This window comes from Equus caballus, chromosome 1, assembly GCF_041296265.1.
Source record: "Equus caballus isolate H_3958 breed thoroughbred chromosome 1, TB-T2T, whole genome shotgun sequence".
Lineage (NCBI taxonomy): Eukaryota > Metazoa > Chordata > Mammalia > Perissodactyla > Equidae > Equus > Equus caballus.
The window spans coordinates 183,590,178-183,606,521 of record NC_091684.1 but is presented as its reverse complement, the minus strand read 5'-3'; the positions used below and the strand labels follow the sequence as shown (position 1 = coordinate 183,606,521).

The following is a 16,344-nucleotide window of genomic DNA, read 5'->3' as shown; positions in this document are numbered from 1 at the left end:
CCAAGTTTTGTTGCATTTTACATTTGCTTCCTTTAATTTCACCTTTTTCTGAAGAACATACTCACCAGAAAGCTTGGGTTCTTCATGGTCATGGAGCATCTTGGGCTGTACGTCCATGCACAGAGGTGTTGATTCTTTTGTTCTGTGGAAGCTCTGTCCCAGGTTTTGGGGTGCTTCTTTTCACGCAAGAGAGCGCAAGCCTCAATATCAGCAGTTTTGGAACATAATGTCACAAGGGATGTGTAACTAATAATAAATTACCAATATTTAGGAATAATTTTTTGTTTAAGTATGAATTAGATAGACTTCAAAGTTATCCATAGAGTAATGCCCCTCCATTCAGCAGCAGTAACATCCCTCTCATGAGTGGAAGAGAAAGAGGGCGGTTGCTTATTAATGTCTGGCAAATGCCTGGAAGAGTCTGGCACGTGTGAACATCTTCCAAGTTGTGTGTGCAACAGAAGAAAAGACAGGAAAGTTGCTTTATGCAGGTCCTGGTTTGCTTCAAAACACAAGTACAAGTAATTTTTGCATATTTTTTGCTTTGTTGAGGGCCTATTAATCAAAGATTAGAATGGTTTCAAGGTATTGGCCCAAATGCCTTTGCCTCCAAAACCTGCATATTGTGGGCCTGTCTTATACACATCACTTTGTTTGTTCTCTCTGGAAAAGCAAATACATGGCAAGACTCATATTAAGAGGCTTTTGCTATATGGAAGGTGTGTGGTTGCTTCTTTTTTTTTTTTTTTGATGAGGAAGATTGTCCCTGAGCTAACATCTGTGCCAATCTTCCTCTATTTTGTATATGGGACGCCACCACAGCATGGCTTGATGAGTGGTGCATAGGTCTGCACCTGGGATCTGAACCCACAAACCCTGGGCCACGAAAGCGCAGTGAGAGAACTCAACCACTATGCCACTGGGCCAGCCCCTCTGATTGCTTTTTAAAGAGTAAGAAGTACCCAAAAGACTTTTTAGAGTGTCCTTTCCCTAGGCATGTGGCAGTGGGAGGTGGTAGTGCTATCAAAGGTGAGTTACAAAGAAAAAAGAAGGACCGTCACCTTCTGAACATCTTTTCAATAAATGTGCCTACCTATAGCCAAAGCAGGATCTGTGGTGAATACTTATTGCCTTGATAAATTCAGATTGTTATTTATGACCAGCACTCGGGAAATGAAAGTGTATCTTAAACAATCCTTGATCATGGTTTTACCTTTGCTTGAGTCAAAAAATAAGTTTGAAAAAAACTGACTGTTAAACTGCCTGGATTTAAATTTCCCTTAACTGCTTTAGAAAAACATTTAGAGAAAAGATTCCAGTTTATTGGTAGATTAAAGTGAGTTTGGGTTGTGTCAATTTTCCTGATGGTTTTGATTGAACAAATGACTTAGTCTGTAATTGACCAACCCTGTAAATCAATTAAAGCCAAGCGGTAATAAGTGAACTAAATTTAAATCCTTAAACCAACTGTAGAGGTGGAACAATCTTTAAGTTTATGAAACAGAGGACATTTTATTTTACTAAAGCAACATGAAACTGAAATTGAGAGCTCAATAAAGTCTAGAAAGCAAGAAATAACTATTTCAGGTGCTAATACTTTACATTGATTTAGCAAATGGAAATCTACCTCTAAGAAAATGGTATCAGAATTTAGAATACCGTAGACCAGGGATAGGAAAACTTTTTCTGCAATGGGCCAAACAGTAAATACTTTAGGTGTTGCAGGCCAGATGGTCTCTGTCACAACTACTTAACTCTGCAGTTATAGTGCAAAAGCAGCCACAGACAATATGTAAACAACTGTGTGGGCCTGTGTTCCAATAAAACTTTATTCGTGGACACTGAATTTGAAATTCATATAATTTTCACATGTCATGAAATATTCTTTTGATGTTTTTTAACCATTTAAAAATGTAAAAACCATTCTTAGCTAATCGGCCTAACAAAAGTAGACAGTAGGCCAGATCTGGCCCACAAACTGTAGGCTGCTGAGCCCTGCCTTAGACTAACGAAGCAGGAGGTGGAAGAGTAAGTTGTGAATTTCAAGACACATCAAGAATGTCAGTGACTCATTCACTCTTCCTTGAAGAGTAGCTATTGAACACAACATCACTTACGTATTATACTTGACAAGAAAGTTTACCCTGAGTTTAATAATGAGGAAAACAAGTGCACATATCCAGATTCCGAGTCATTCTATACCACTGGCCTGGACTCTTGAGAAATGTCAGTTATGAAAGACCAAAGAAAGAAAGACTAAAAGTGCAGGGAAACTGTTCAAGATTAAAAAGACAGGAAAATTGAAAGCAATATGTGCTCTATGTTTGGATCCTGGATTAAAACAAAAGCAACTGTAAAAGGGTATTATTAGGGCATTTGGAGAACTTTGAATATGGTTTATGTGATATGGTATCAATGCTACATTTCCTGGGTGTGAGGATGGTATTACGGACCTGGAGAATAACGACCTTGTTCTTCAGTGGTAGATGCTGAAGCATTTACGGATGAAGTGTTAGGATCTGCAACTTAATTTCAAATGGTTCAATCATACAGAAAAGTGTGTACAGGGAGAGATGAAGCAAATGTGGCAAAATATTATCAATAAATGAACCTGAGTGATGAGTATGCAAATATCATTGTAGTACTCAATTTTTATATAGGTCTGAAATTATTCAAAATAAACATTGGAAAAAGAAGGTATAGAAAAAACAGACCTAATTGTAAATTCAGTTGATTCAAGTTAGAGAAATTTGAAATATAAGAATCACATGGTGCTTAAAAAATCAGGTATTCATTACAATTCTAAAATAATACCAATTTCACTTGGAAGCAAAAATAATTTGACTTGTAAGAAATAGCTGGATCATTTCAGTGTGTTTGGATATTTTTATCTAATTTGTTCCCAGGAATTACAATGGGCTAAAACCTAAGGTGGCTGAACCAAACACAACAAAATCATCAAGCTCAGCTTCTCAAAAGCCCTGAATTTAGATTATTCTGTTGTTGTGTATGATGCATCTTTATTCCGTGACCAGAAATCTGAAATATATTTTTTCTGTAATTAAAATTTTCAAATACAAAAAACACTTCTTCTAATAGTCAGATCCAGATAATTCTGCACACTATTTTGCTCACTACATTTTTGAAAATGTAGAGAAACTAGATAGGAAACTAAATAAACAGGGTCATCATTTAATTTGGAGAAATCACTCTGTTCAAGGACATGAAAGGCACTTTCACAAGAAAAGCTGTAAACCCTTTATAGACAGAGAACATGTTTTAGTTGCCTTTGTGTCTCTGATGCCAAACACAGTGCCTCACACAAGTAGCCACTCTGTGAATGTTTGTTGAATGACTGAATGAGTAAATGAATAAATAAGTGGAGTGGGGGACCCACTTTACATGGAAACAGGTTAGGTATGATGTAAGGAAAAGATTCAAGGTGACTCCGGCAGTAGACTAGGCCACTGAAGGAAGTAATTGATTCTTATTTATTTACTTATTTATTTATTTATTGAAATTTACAATAATAGAATAAACATATATCTTGAATATATTTTTAGAGAAAACTCACCACTTAAATGTTCAGATAGTTTTCTACATGTATGATGATGAAGACAGTTCCTCAATTTCAAGGATTCTGTCTGTTAACATTCAGTCAGGTTGAAATGGATCTGAAAATCATGACATATGAAGAGCAGCTGAGGGAATTGAAGAACAGAAATCATAGCAGCTGGGAGAGGATGAGTAACTGGCCTCAATTATCTTCAGGGTTGCCATGAGAAAGAAAGAAGGGGTAGAAATACTCTGAGCAGCTCATCAGGACAGAACTAGGACCAGTGAGCAAAATTAAGGCAGGGGAGAGGGCACTATGCAGGCTTCAGCAACCTAAGAAAGAACTTTCTAACGTTCTAAAGAGACACGCCCAACAGTGGGACAGCTTGCTTTAACAGATAACGATCCACTGTCACTGGCAGTGTGTAGGCAGAGTTGTTGTGAACATTTGTCAAGGGTGACTGCGGAGGGAGCACCAACACAGAGCAAGAGATTGAGGCTATTCCATCCCTTCCAACCTGAAAAGCATTATTCAATAAGCCCGAAAGTCATTCTACAAATTCGGTGTTAATACTAAGTAGATAATTAATAAACAAAGATTTGCAATACCTCAAGGTCTTCAATGAGCACAGAACAGGTAAATGAAACATCATGGTCAGTATGTTCTTTGAACGTTTTATCAACAGATGCAGACTTGACACTGGTTACTACCCAAGGAAAATTTAGGTTGTCTCAGTGTGTAAAATAATACCATACCTCAACAGAGATCTTGAATGCTCTCAGGTGTTTCAAAGGCTCCAGGATTTGTTCTTTTTCTACATCCCCAGTCACTGTCCCCGTGTCACCTGCTGTCATCTCAAGCCTAGCTTATCTTCTACAGCTGCCTCCTACTGAGACCTCTATCTCTAATCTCTTTTCCTGTAACCATCTTGAACACTGCAACTAGATGTCTCCCTAAAACCCATTTGAACAAGTTACTACCTATTCAGAAGCCTAGAATGATTCCTCAATTCAGAAACACGTAGGGAAAGGATAAGAGGCATAACAATACAGTTATTAAAATGGTAGAATTATAGACTAGTATCTTTTTTTAAGTTCTTGGTGTGGTACTAAAGTTCTAATGATAAATAAAATCAGTGCAAAACAAAGACTCTACAAAGTTTCCTTCCGACCTAACGCATTGCATCCAAAAGCTCCAACTTCACTTTTTAAAGACCCTTCAGCAAGTCTCCCAACTCACCTTTCCTCCTACTACCCCTGCAATAGAGCTGCGTTGTTTCTCTCGTCTAACTCTCTACTGTCTTCTTTCCTTCCTCCTTGTCTCTCGTTGCTGCTTCTCTCTCATGTGCCTTTTTCCGCATGTTTGCTCTTCCTCACCTGCAGGACAGTTGCTGCATCTCATCTGTGTGCTCACTGCGCCATATGTAGGTAAGCCTCCCGAGGGCAGGGCCTTTGTTCATAATTGCATCCCTTGCATCTAGAATAGCGCCTTGCAGATAAGGAACTATCTATTAAGGAACTATCAGTTGAATGAGTGATTGTCATTTCTGTGACTATATGAATCCACAACACTCCTTTTTGAAATTTGATATAAGTTGGTTATATAATATGTGTGGGTTTATATTGTATAACATCTTTTTTCTAGTTCTTTACATGTTTTAGTGTAGGTCTCTCAAAATGAAGAGACAGATGTCATCCATGTTACCTAATTCAATACTCCAATTCAGCAAATTTGTACTGAATACCTACTGTGTGTTAGGCACTTTAGTAGGCTGTACGATAGAAATTAAAAACTGCATTTAACAAGGGTCAGTAAACACCAAATGGAATATTTCTTAGCTAATTTCTTTTACACAAAATAAATACACCAGAAATCTATAGTCTAAATCAAAACAGTAGTCCAATTTTCTATACTTTTCTACCATCTTTCTATCAAACCCATTCAAAAGAATTATATAAAATAAATATAAGACATACTAGATATCTGGAAATCCAACATTAAACCATTAATGAAAAGTAGAAATAAAAAATCTAGAATAAATTTTTATTGGTTTCGGGGAACTGGCATTTAATCATTTGTGTTCCAGGATCTTTATAGTGATCAGAAAGATTTTTAAAATTGTGAAGGCTTCATGTGTCGTCTCTAGTTTAAGTAATTTTAAGCCTTTTATGCAATATGGATATTTTGGAAGCTGCTACATGTTATATTTTTTCCAGAATCAGATGCAATAATTTGGTAAATAACACAGGTAGAAGAGATCACTAATTTTCCTTTTCCCCCAATAAACTATGTTTATTATGCCAATTTTAATTACCATGCAATCTAATGGATTTAAGGCTTATATTTTCCACATCACTAGACATCACAAACATGAAAGCATTTTATACTGTCATTATACATCAATGTTTGTACTTGGTTATACATATATACAGAAATTATTCACACATCTTAACCTTGCTATTTTCCTCCTTTCAAACCAACATAATTTTACTGTGAAAGCAGCTTTTTAATAAATGGTATAAGAAATACAGCAAGGCACACTTTTTTAAAAAACTTGTTTTCTCATTACCACCTCAAGAAGCATAAAAAATGAAAATGTTGTACATAATTTAATAGTAGAATGTCACCAGTTTATAATATACAACACCATATAGTTGTTTCTTGAAGTGCTGCATAGATTATTAAATTTTAAATGAAATAAATAAAACGACGCTTTTACAAGTTGCTTAATTTTGAAAGAAGGACCACTGTTTCTTCTCTTTGCTGCAATCAAATCAAATGTTGGCCTTTTAGATAAACCTCTTGCAATAAACATAGGCATCACACCATAAAAAAAAAAATCCAGATTGAAACATGAAATTGGTCAAGTACTGGCGGGGGGGGGGGGGGTCATTCCAGACAGGTGAACTTAATGGACCATCAATTTGGTGAGCTGCGAAACTTGAAAGAGCAGATGGGGAGGGGAGGAGGCCAAGGGGAAAGTCTGGCTGGAGAGAAGGGGGTGGTAGAGGTAGCTTGGGACAGGAGTCCATGGGTGAACAAGCAGCTTTGCTGAACTTCAAAGACAATCACCTAAAGAGAACCAGCGCACACATCCAGGTCACGAGGCTCATGTGGACAAACCGCATTTGGGAGGAAGAGTCATCTTGGGAGAGGTCAGCGTAATGAATGGCAGTGATGTGAGGGAACCAGAGACCAGCCCAGGGTGGGAGGAAGAGGCCACCTCTGAGCAGCCAGGCTTATCTACAAGAAACAAAAAAGGGACAATAAAAGGTTTCAGAAATGTCTGTTTCATTTGCAACACGAGCCCTTTGAGAAACCATCGAAGGCTGCCATTTTGGGACTAACTGATAATGTTCTGAAACAAAAGGAAACACAAAATATACTGATTTTAATAGCTCCAGGTTCACATTACTGAAAAAATGTTTCAGAATCGATGTGAAAAATACATGGATTTTAAAAAGGACATGGTTTTAAAGAAAATAAGAAAAACCATCGTTCGAGCTTTTCTCTGTATCTCGTCCACTCTTTTGCTCGTGAACTCAGTTTTCAACACTTAAGATAGCCTTGAATGAACATGAAAATGTGAGGTTGCCAATGCCAAGCAATGCAGGAAAGTATCAACAGTGATTCACAGATTGGGAACCTGGGCCCTCAGGTTTAACCCTTCCTTTAATGACTGTATGTGTGACAGTGGAATTGAGCAATTCCACCATTATAGTGGTCAAATATTCATAACACGGTGATAATCCCACATGTTTCAGCCCCTTGCCTATAAAAGGATATAACTGGGGTTTCTAGCTCAAATACTAATGCATTTCATTTAAGGTACAGACGGCTTTGTGGAAATGAGAATGATTCAATTGCTTCTGTACATCTGATGGCTCAGATACAAGTTTGTTTCAAACTCAAATCAGTCCTGCCTGCTTCTAAGTGGCTAAAAGCAACCTGTTGAATGTGAGGAACGACTAGATGCCATGTTTAGGCAACGTAGAATGCAGTTACTTTAGGTCCTCTGCCCAGCTCTCAAATAAAGCAGGCTTTTGCTTGTCTGGGTTTAAACTAAGTTCTGAAGTCTGATATCAGGTCGCTTTAATTGTCCTTCTAGAAGTAAATATTCTCATTCTCTCTCTGTCTTGCCTTGTCTTTCTCTATAATCTTGCAACTCGTTTAAGAGCCAGAAAAACTTTAGCAAATGTGGTTTGGCTGAAGCTACAGGAAGTTGGGGAGAGAAGGCAAGTTATCGAGAACAGGAGGAGACAGACAGGAACAGATGGGATGAAATTTGGTACAGTAAAATAAGGCAGAAACTCAAGAAAGAGCATGGTGCATTGTTCAAATGCTGAGGACATGACTCATTTCAAATCTGGCCACTGAGCAGGGAATCCTTAGGTGAGGCAAATCTGGTCTTACTAAATGCTGGCATTTAAATTCTCTCTGCAAAATCAATTCTTTCAACTTGGCCCACTTGGAAAGGGGCAGGCCAAACTGGCTGAGGCACAGATCGGGGGCATGTGTGTGTGTGTGTGTGTGTGCGTGCACGCGCGTGCGTATGTGTCTTGGGTGATGCCCAGGAAAATCTTCACTGTTTAGCATGGCAGGGCTAGTTATTCAGAAGTGCTGGATAATTAAAATATACTTCACATCCGCCAGAACTTTATTAAAGTGATTTTAAAGGTAAATTTGGTAAGATTATACCTGTATTGTTTAGTGAAAAGTTAATACGCTATCACCAAGGGTAGTTTCTTCAATTCGCTTGGCCAGCTTTGGGTCAAATGAAACACTTAGTGTCAATCCACTTGACAGAATAAGAATTTGTGTTGTGTACATGAGAAATGTTTGCTCGTACAGCTTTCTCAGTTTGTAAAAACTGAGCAGCAGCAATTTTTACTGTATATGTGCATACTTGCACATGCATAAATACAAGTAATTGCCTAAAATCTAAATTCTGTGGGCTGCCAACTACCGCATTTGTACACCAATATGGTAGGAAAGGCAACAGAGGTAAAAAGTTCTAAAGGAAATACATAAAATGCCCCTCCCCCCACCCCAGAAAATACACAGTTGAACAAAAACAAAATTGAAAACCACAGCAAAACAAAAGGAAAAGCAAAGTATGCACTGCCTGCATGTGATGAGTTAAATTTTTGTACCACAGGATTTATCCAGCCTGAAGTTTAGGGTTAAATCATTCACCAAAGATCAGAGGCTTATGATGAGGATTATGAGGAAATAACTGTCAGAATACAGCAAAAAGATTAGTGCAAAGTACATCTCTTAGGCAGGTCCTAGGAGGCACTCCAGACATACATTATGTGCTTCCTCCAAATTAGGCAGAAATATCTGGATCTATCCAGTTACCTTTCCTTTGATGTGATTTGCTATAACTGACCTCTCTATTTTTGTAGAAACATGACATATAAATGGAAATAGTGAAAAGCACAGCAGTGTGCCTGGAAATCGGTGCAAACGCATACTGTGTCAGGTCATGTTAAAACTTCTCAAACAGTTTCAGCGGGTTTTTAATTAGAACACAGTAAAGGAAAACATTTTCAAAAGTTTTTGGACAAAATTTTTTGTTACTGTTGTGGGCTGTATCTGCTATTCTAAATTATATCTATTCTAGATGACATCATAATAATTTCATCTGAGAACTTATTTCTGGAAAAAAAATAATAGACCCCAGCGAACTGAATTTGATGAATTTTATTATCCTGGTAAAAAGGGCACCCCAACTGATGGTTTTCAAATGGGTTACAAAAGTAGAGATGTTTCTTTTGCTCTTTTGAGTCTTGTAAGAAGATCAATGACAACAATTAAGTTTTTATAGACATGAAAGCTCATATTTAACAAATAATTTTACTATTTGTTCTGGACACAATACTGAAAGCATGTCAATGTCTCGAGACTAAATAACCTGTCCTGGGTGGTAGTATTTTAACAATATGTAAATATTAGTACCCAGGTACCCAATGCTAATGACTAGTGAAAAATTTAGGCACCCAGATGTTTTGTCTATATGATACTGAAAAAACCGAATAGGACCAGTAGATATGGCTATTTAAATGGCCCTAGGCCGATAACAAGTCACTTGGGGGCGATGTGAGTTCTGCAGAAGTAAAAATTTAGTTGCTTCGGCCATTGCCTGAGTTAGGGCCAAGCACTGCATTGCAGGGGCTCAACAAAATATTGCTGAGTGGCAGGAGGGCTGGCTGATAGTTTTACACCATCCCTGCCTGTAAAATGTGAGGGTTACACAGATCCACCAGCACATGCACTTCCCGCAGTCTAAAGATGGGGCTGCTGATCATTTACATTTCATTTCAATTCTATATCTAGATAAGGAGAGAAGAAATTCCCAGAGTATCGAAAAGCGAGGATTCATCCCAGAGGCCTCACCAGCGCCAGAGCTTCTCGAGCTCTGGATCTCAGCAGGACTGGTGACTTGAGGGTCACAGTCACATGATGTCATGCTCAGAGTGGTGTTGCTTTCAAGCCTTTATCCCCTTTCAGAAAACAAAAATCAGCCAGGCTCTATCAGCCCTTCTGCGGAGGTTGGCAGAGGCAGCAGCACAATTGGTCCTAATAGAACTTGTTTTGAAGCAGCTTATGCAATTGCAGTTACTCTCCGCTAACGGTCAGTTTCACTGCATACTGATGGAGAATATGATTATAGGGTGGACACGTTTCACAGAAAATACATTTCTCTCTCTCCTACTTTGTTCTCACTTGCAGCCAATTGTAAATGGGGTCTGAAACATAGAAAATTAGTCAAGCTATATTAGTAAGTAGGATGCCTTTCTTCCATTTTGCATACTGAGTTTATTTTTAGGGTATATATATGGTATAGATTCCCCCCTCACTCCCCATTTCTAGCAGCTCTACACAGAATCACACATTTTAATGAGCTTAGGGCACAGGTGTTGCAGGAAAAAAAATAATGATGTTTGCCATTCATCTTTCAAATTAAATAATGTGTTTTTAAATAGTAACTTTTTTCATAATACATTATGGGAACAACATTTATCTGTCACATTTTAAAAGATGTATTTGTAATAAATGTAAATTACTTTTAGAAAATCAGTAATTAGGCTCATCAAAAAATAAACAATCTGCCACAAAAAAGATAATCTTTAGCATAGTTAAGTATAATAACTGTTATTTGAATAAGTTAACAAATTAGGGTAGATTGCTTCTGTAATTCATTTCCTATAGCACGAGTTTAGGTTACAGCATTAAGCTTCTGGAGTGGGGGCTGGAGATGGCGTTCAGCACCTATTACTTTGGTGAAATACAACTCTTACATTCAAAAGCTCAAATTTTCTTCTTTAAACTTGATTGAGAAAGTATATTCATCACTGGGGCTTAGAAATAGGAAATAACAGAATTTTTGTGTCACTTCTAGAGCTATATCATCATCTCAGAATTATCAATCAATAGCTGTCTTATTAAATACGAAGAGTGGAATGACTTTCTTAAAAAATTTGATGGAAATCAGCCTGTCACCTTCAGGCAAAATTCAAAAATTCTGTTTTTATCAAAACACCATTAACTTGTCATGTATTCTCTCTGCATTTGCTTTCTGGGCCTGTTCTCAGTCTGTGTGTGGATAAATAAGAGCCTCTCCTTTAACATCAACTTTCCCCTCCTGTTTGAATCCTCAGAGTGGGCCGTGATTAGGAGCTGTGACAGCACAGCCTTCCGCTGGGGAAGCAAATGTGATGATAGTTACATTAGACAGAAGCATAAAGGAAGGCCCAGATCGGGAGAGGCAGGCTTTAACCTAATCACCGTTCATCTCCAGGCACTGAAGGGAGCGGGCAGCGCCGTGTGCAGGAAACTGCAGAGGGGCGTGTGGTCCTCAGGCAGGCCTTTTGATCAGAGGACATAAGGGCAATTTGGAGAACCTTTTTTCCTCCCTCAGTGGAAGAATCTGAGGCCCTAAATTATCCGGCTACTTGCTCAAATTTTGTATTCTTCTTGCTAGAATGACATCATAAAAATAATATCACCAAAAATGTCAATTGTGACTATTTTTTCCTGCTTTGGCTTCACAATTGCTTGCATTGTTGGGAGACTTTTTTCCACCTAAATGTCTTATTCAGGTAAATATCGGCCATGACCAGTTATCCTGACTAGTCTTTTCTCCTAGTATGGCTTTGTTGACTCAACTCATATTTTAGGTATGTATATATTAAATATATACATTAAAATATATTAAACACAAGGACTGTACGTACCTTTCAATGAGATGATTTTCATGCTTGGAGAGGGTTACATTCTACCTATGCATATTTTTATGTCGTTCTTCATGAAGGTTCAGAAGATTTTCTTCACAGGTTAAAGTTTTGGGGTTGGGAGGCAACTCATCCTTGTCTTTTGGCTGCTCTGCCTTCGAGGAGAGTCCTGGAACTCTAGATGGGGCTGAAGCAGCTCTGTGTTCTTCTGGCATTCCAGACTCACCTCGGTTTTCTGAACTCTCCTTTTCACTGCCCAGCCTTGAAGGAGTAGTTAACTCTGAGCTTTCTCCACAGACATTGGAAGCTTGGGGTAAACCATCCACTTCCTTTCCACTGTCAGACCCCTTCTCAGGGGGAGGATGTGAAAGAGCCACTGAGTCTGCATCATGAGCTGAGAGAGACATATCACTGAAATGAGAAGAGCCTGCTGCTGGTAGCGGCATTGCAGCTTCGCCAGGAACTGCAGGTTCATTGGGAGGAACGTTGGAGAAACAGGGCTTGTCTCCATCAGGGTCATCCTCAACACAGGCCTCAAAGAAGCATTCAATATCTTCTTTGTCTTCTAAGCCAGAGTCGGTAACGTCCAGTGGCAATGGAGTGCTGCTCTTCTCCTCTACGTAATTGGTGACCTCCCCACAATCACTGTCATGAGATGAGAGAGAGAGGTAGGAATAAAAGTCCCCTTTTCTCAGCTGGATGGGCCGGTGAGAATGTTCCAACACCTTCTCCTTGATTTGAGTTAATGAAGTAGGAGCAGTCGCCTCATTTTCAGGTTGAGATTTACTTTTTAGGGCTGTTGAGGCCATGTCAATGATTTCCTTAACAAAGTCGTGTACTGAACAATCTTCGGCATCTTTTTGATGGAAAACATCTGGCTCACAGTCGCAACAGGAAATGTTGTCGCTGAGAGAAGCATTTTCCTCTGTTTCGTTTTGTTCAAGTTCTAGGCAGCATCCAGTAGATTTTCCAGCCATCCTTGGTGCATCATTTGATGAAGATTTCAGTACATCAGAGTCCTGTCTATTGATAATTCTGGTTTCTGAAGGCAGTTCTGGCCAACACTTCTCGGTGGGAGTAGAAGCAGCACTTTGATTTTCTAAATGGTGGTGGTCTTGACAATTCTTTGAAAGATGTCTAACAGTCTGGGGAACAGATTCCTTTCCAGCAATGTGGGAATCATCTGAGCTATCCATAAATGCTTTACACTGACAATGCTCACTCTCTGAAATCTTTTTCCCAGTTGAACCAAGATTTTCTGATTCTTTTGAAATTCCATTCAGTTTGTCCTTCTGCCTTTCTGGAGTACTTTCAACATTGCCATTTTCCATGTCAGCCACATATGGATCTTTATTAACTTTGAAAATATTTTTCTTATTTTCCCCCTTTGTCCCTAACTCACGAGTATGGGATAAATTCTTACCATTTCCGTTATTTTCAGAGAGATGTTTTATGGAGCCATTTAGGAGGGCCTCAATGTTCAGGGTATCGGAGGAATTGGTCATCTCACTACTACTTATATCCTTACAGCCCTTTATTTCATCACTGAGATTACACCTTCTCTTATCTCTTGTCAAGGAATATTTTGGTCTAATCCAGGTCTGCAGTTCATTCTTTATATAGTCCAGCCCTGACATCAAGTTGCATTCTTCATAAATTTCATCGTCTGTTGCAATGCTGGAGTCATCATCCTCATCTTTGATGCACAGCTCTTCTTCTGTCAAGGTGAGGGTAGAGCTGGAGAGGAGGTCACTGTCATCTTCATCATCAGTGCAAGCAGAGGTGCAAGAGACATTAACGATCATGCTAACATTGACATCACTTTCATCAGCCACTGAACGAGTCAGGCGCTTCCTGAATGATGCATTTGATTCCGGGATCTTGTTTTTGTGTAACACAATATCCTCTGAGCAAAGAGAGAGCTCATCACTGCTGCTAAGTTCTGTAAGAGATGCTGGCGAGTCTTCATTGATAGAAGATGCTATGTCCAATGACAGCTGGCCAGTAAAAGACATCTTTTGGGAAGTGCTTTGGAGAGTGATATCGGAAACACTTCGCTTTATCTTTTGCTCTGAGGGGCTCTGGATGTTCTCTAAACGATTCAGAAGATCTAATGTCCTTTTACTCAGTTCACCGACTGAGCCACTGCTCACACTTATGTCCCCAGAGCTGTGACAGCTAAAAAGATCTTCATTGCTTTTATAGGATGTCAACCAACTTTCTAAAGAAGTGCTTCGCTGGAGGCTGTCACTGCCATTTTTAAAGATGCCCAATCCAAATAAATCACCCCCTGGAGAAAGGGACTCCACAGACGAACTGTGAGATAAAAGAGAGAGCCGTTTGGCATTCTGCATGCCAGGGAGTGTCTTCTCTACATCGCCACTTTTATATGAATTGCGATCCATTTCATGGGAGGCACTTCCCAAAATCCTTTCATGGGGAGGTGCATCTGGTTGTAACTCTGTAGCCTGATGTTTAGATTTGCAGGATTTTTTATCAAAATAAAAACCATGAAGCAGGGGATCCTGTACATGTGATTTTTCACTTTGTGACTGTTTCATTATCATTGGTAATTTGAGTTTTGAGCCTTGAAGGTATGAGTAATCATAAAATGTAAACACATCATGTTTTCCTTGTAATTCTTCTCCTAAACAATCAGGGGTATGTTTGGTAACACTGTTTAAATCTCCACCTTTTCCATTTACACAACCCACTGGTGAAATGGATGACTGAGAGCTATTTGGAAGTTTAATGCATTCCTCCTCATCTTTAAATTTTTGCCTTAACACATTAACTGCATCTTCCATTTGTGGGTCCAGATGTTCAGTTTCAGGGTTACTTGGGGACCCATCCACCACATTGAGCAAGCACATTTCAGAGTTGGTAGTGGTTTCAGTGTCTCCTTCACTGACAATTCCACTCTCACTTCCTGAATTCTGGCTCATGTCTCCTCCGTGGCATGGGCAGGGCTTCACCAAATTGGAACCCCCCAGAAGATCTGGCAAAGATTTGGTAGATGAAAATGAAGAGTCTTTACTGAGACTCTTAGTTAAAACACTAGGCTGTGTCACGCTGGTGAACTTTGGACTGGTCTTCAGGAATGGCATGTGGTTGTCCTCATAGAGTTCGACATTGTGGAGGCTATACACCTGGTAAATGTGTGGACTGGAGGGGGCTGTAATGCTTGAGGCATACTGAGAGCCCCCATGGTCACCTGACTCTTCTTCATAACCAGGTTCCCCACTACCTGTCTTTTCAAGCCTTAAGGAAGGCATGACAGGTTGGGGTTCTTGATCAAGGTCATTTGATTCCTCATTCAAACTAATTAACTTGTTACTTATGTCAGTTTCATCCCATTCCAGGGCATCCTCACTCATCCCATTTAGGTCCATCAAGCCAGGATCAATCACATTCAAAGTCTCCTGTGTAGGAGAATGAAAAAAGAAGAATTAGGGAACACAAGCATGAAAATTTTATCCATTCAAATTTCTTGGAGGAGTCAGGAATGAAATTTGCCCCAAGCATGGATTTGAAAGATAGCATAATTATCAGCTCTTTCCTCTCTGGAATAACATCCAAAATTATTGAAATAGGCTTTTCTATCAATATTAATTCATCACTGAAGGCAACAACATAGATTAAAATGTAAGATTATTACAGTCAAATTGTAATTTGTGGAATTAACCATATCCTACTGATTCTTCTACATTTTTAACCTTGGATTGGGTGAAGATAAAACTGTCAGGTAAATGAAGGTAAAAGAGTACATTCCCTCTGATTCTGTTTTAGTTCTGGAGTCCATAGTGGAATACTATCTGCGACCACATATGTGGAAGGCCCGCTTGCCTCTATTCCTGGGTTGTCCACTTGAAGCACCGTTTGCCTGGGGAAATAGAACAGAGCCATGGCCACCTGTAGAGCCATTCAAGGTCCAGAGGCTCTCACTTGTCTATCCTTTCCTCTGTCTTCCCTGTCAGGGCTCTGCCTTTTCAGAATTTGGCCCTGCTCCCCATCAGACCCAAGGTGAGCAACACTTGTCTGGTTTCCTCACCTCCGTCTTCCTGGACCCTGAATCTCAGCACCCAGTGCTCAAGGGCAGCCCCTTAATCATAGTTCTCTCAGGCCCTCTCTTCCTCAGTCTCTTTCTATGACAGAGATTCCACTTTGATCCTTGTTAACTTGTCTCACTATTGTCGGCCCTGCCCCTATTTCTTATAGGCACCCCCTCCAGCCCCCTTCAGCCTTACAATAACAACTATCTGAAGACTTTCCTGACTCCTGAGGATGAAGCAGCTCAGGTTCTCTTCCGCTGCTCTCTGCCTGCACCTTTGGGACCCTTGATCCTTCCTTGGACTTCCCAGTGTTAGCCCTCTCTAGGTGGAGCTTGACACATTCTGAGACAGAGTTGCTGAATGGGCTCCTGGACTCTGTCCAGATTCCTTCACCATCCTCACTTGCTGTCCGGCTGTCCGGATTCATGCTGGAGCCAAGAGAGGTGATATAGGTACTGCAGGCCCTGAGTGGCTCACCTGCAGACAAAATGCAAACAGA

General features: G+C 39.6%; 1 protein-coding gene across 21 annotated transcripts in view; it reads right to left on the bottom strand.

The window, feature by feature from the left end:
• Positions 1 to 3,490: 3,490 nt before the first annotated feature.
• AKAP6 (A-kinase anchoring protein 6) overlaps positions 3,491 to 16,344 on the bottom strand; it is a 509,527-nt gene continuing 496,673 nt past the window's right edge. For all 21 annotated transcript variants that reach the window (XM_070241797.1, XM_070241754.1, XM_023623662.2 and 18 more), the window contains 2 exons: positions 11,797 to 15,215; positions 3,491 to 6,799 (listed from right to left, as the gene is read on the bottom strand). In XM_070241797.1, the coding sequence (XP_070097898.1) occupies positions 11,838 to 15,215 (3,378 nt within the window). In that variant the 3' untranslated portion in view covers positions 3,491 to 6,799; positions 11,797 to 11,837. The remainder of the gene's footprint in view (positions 6,800 to 11,796; positions 15,216 to 16,344) is intronic.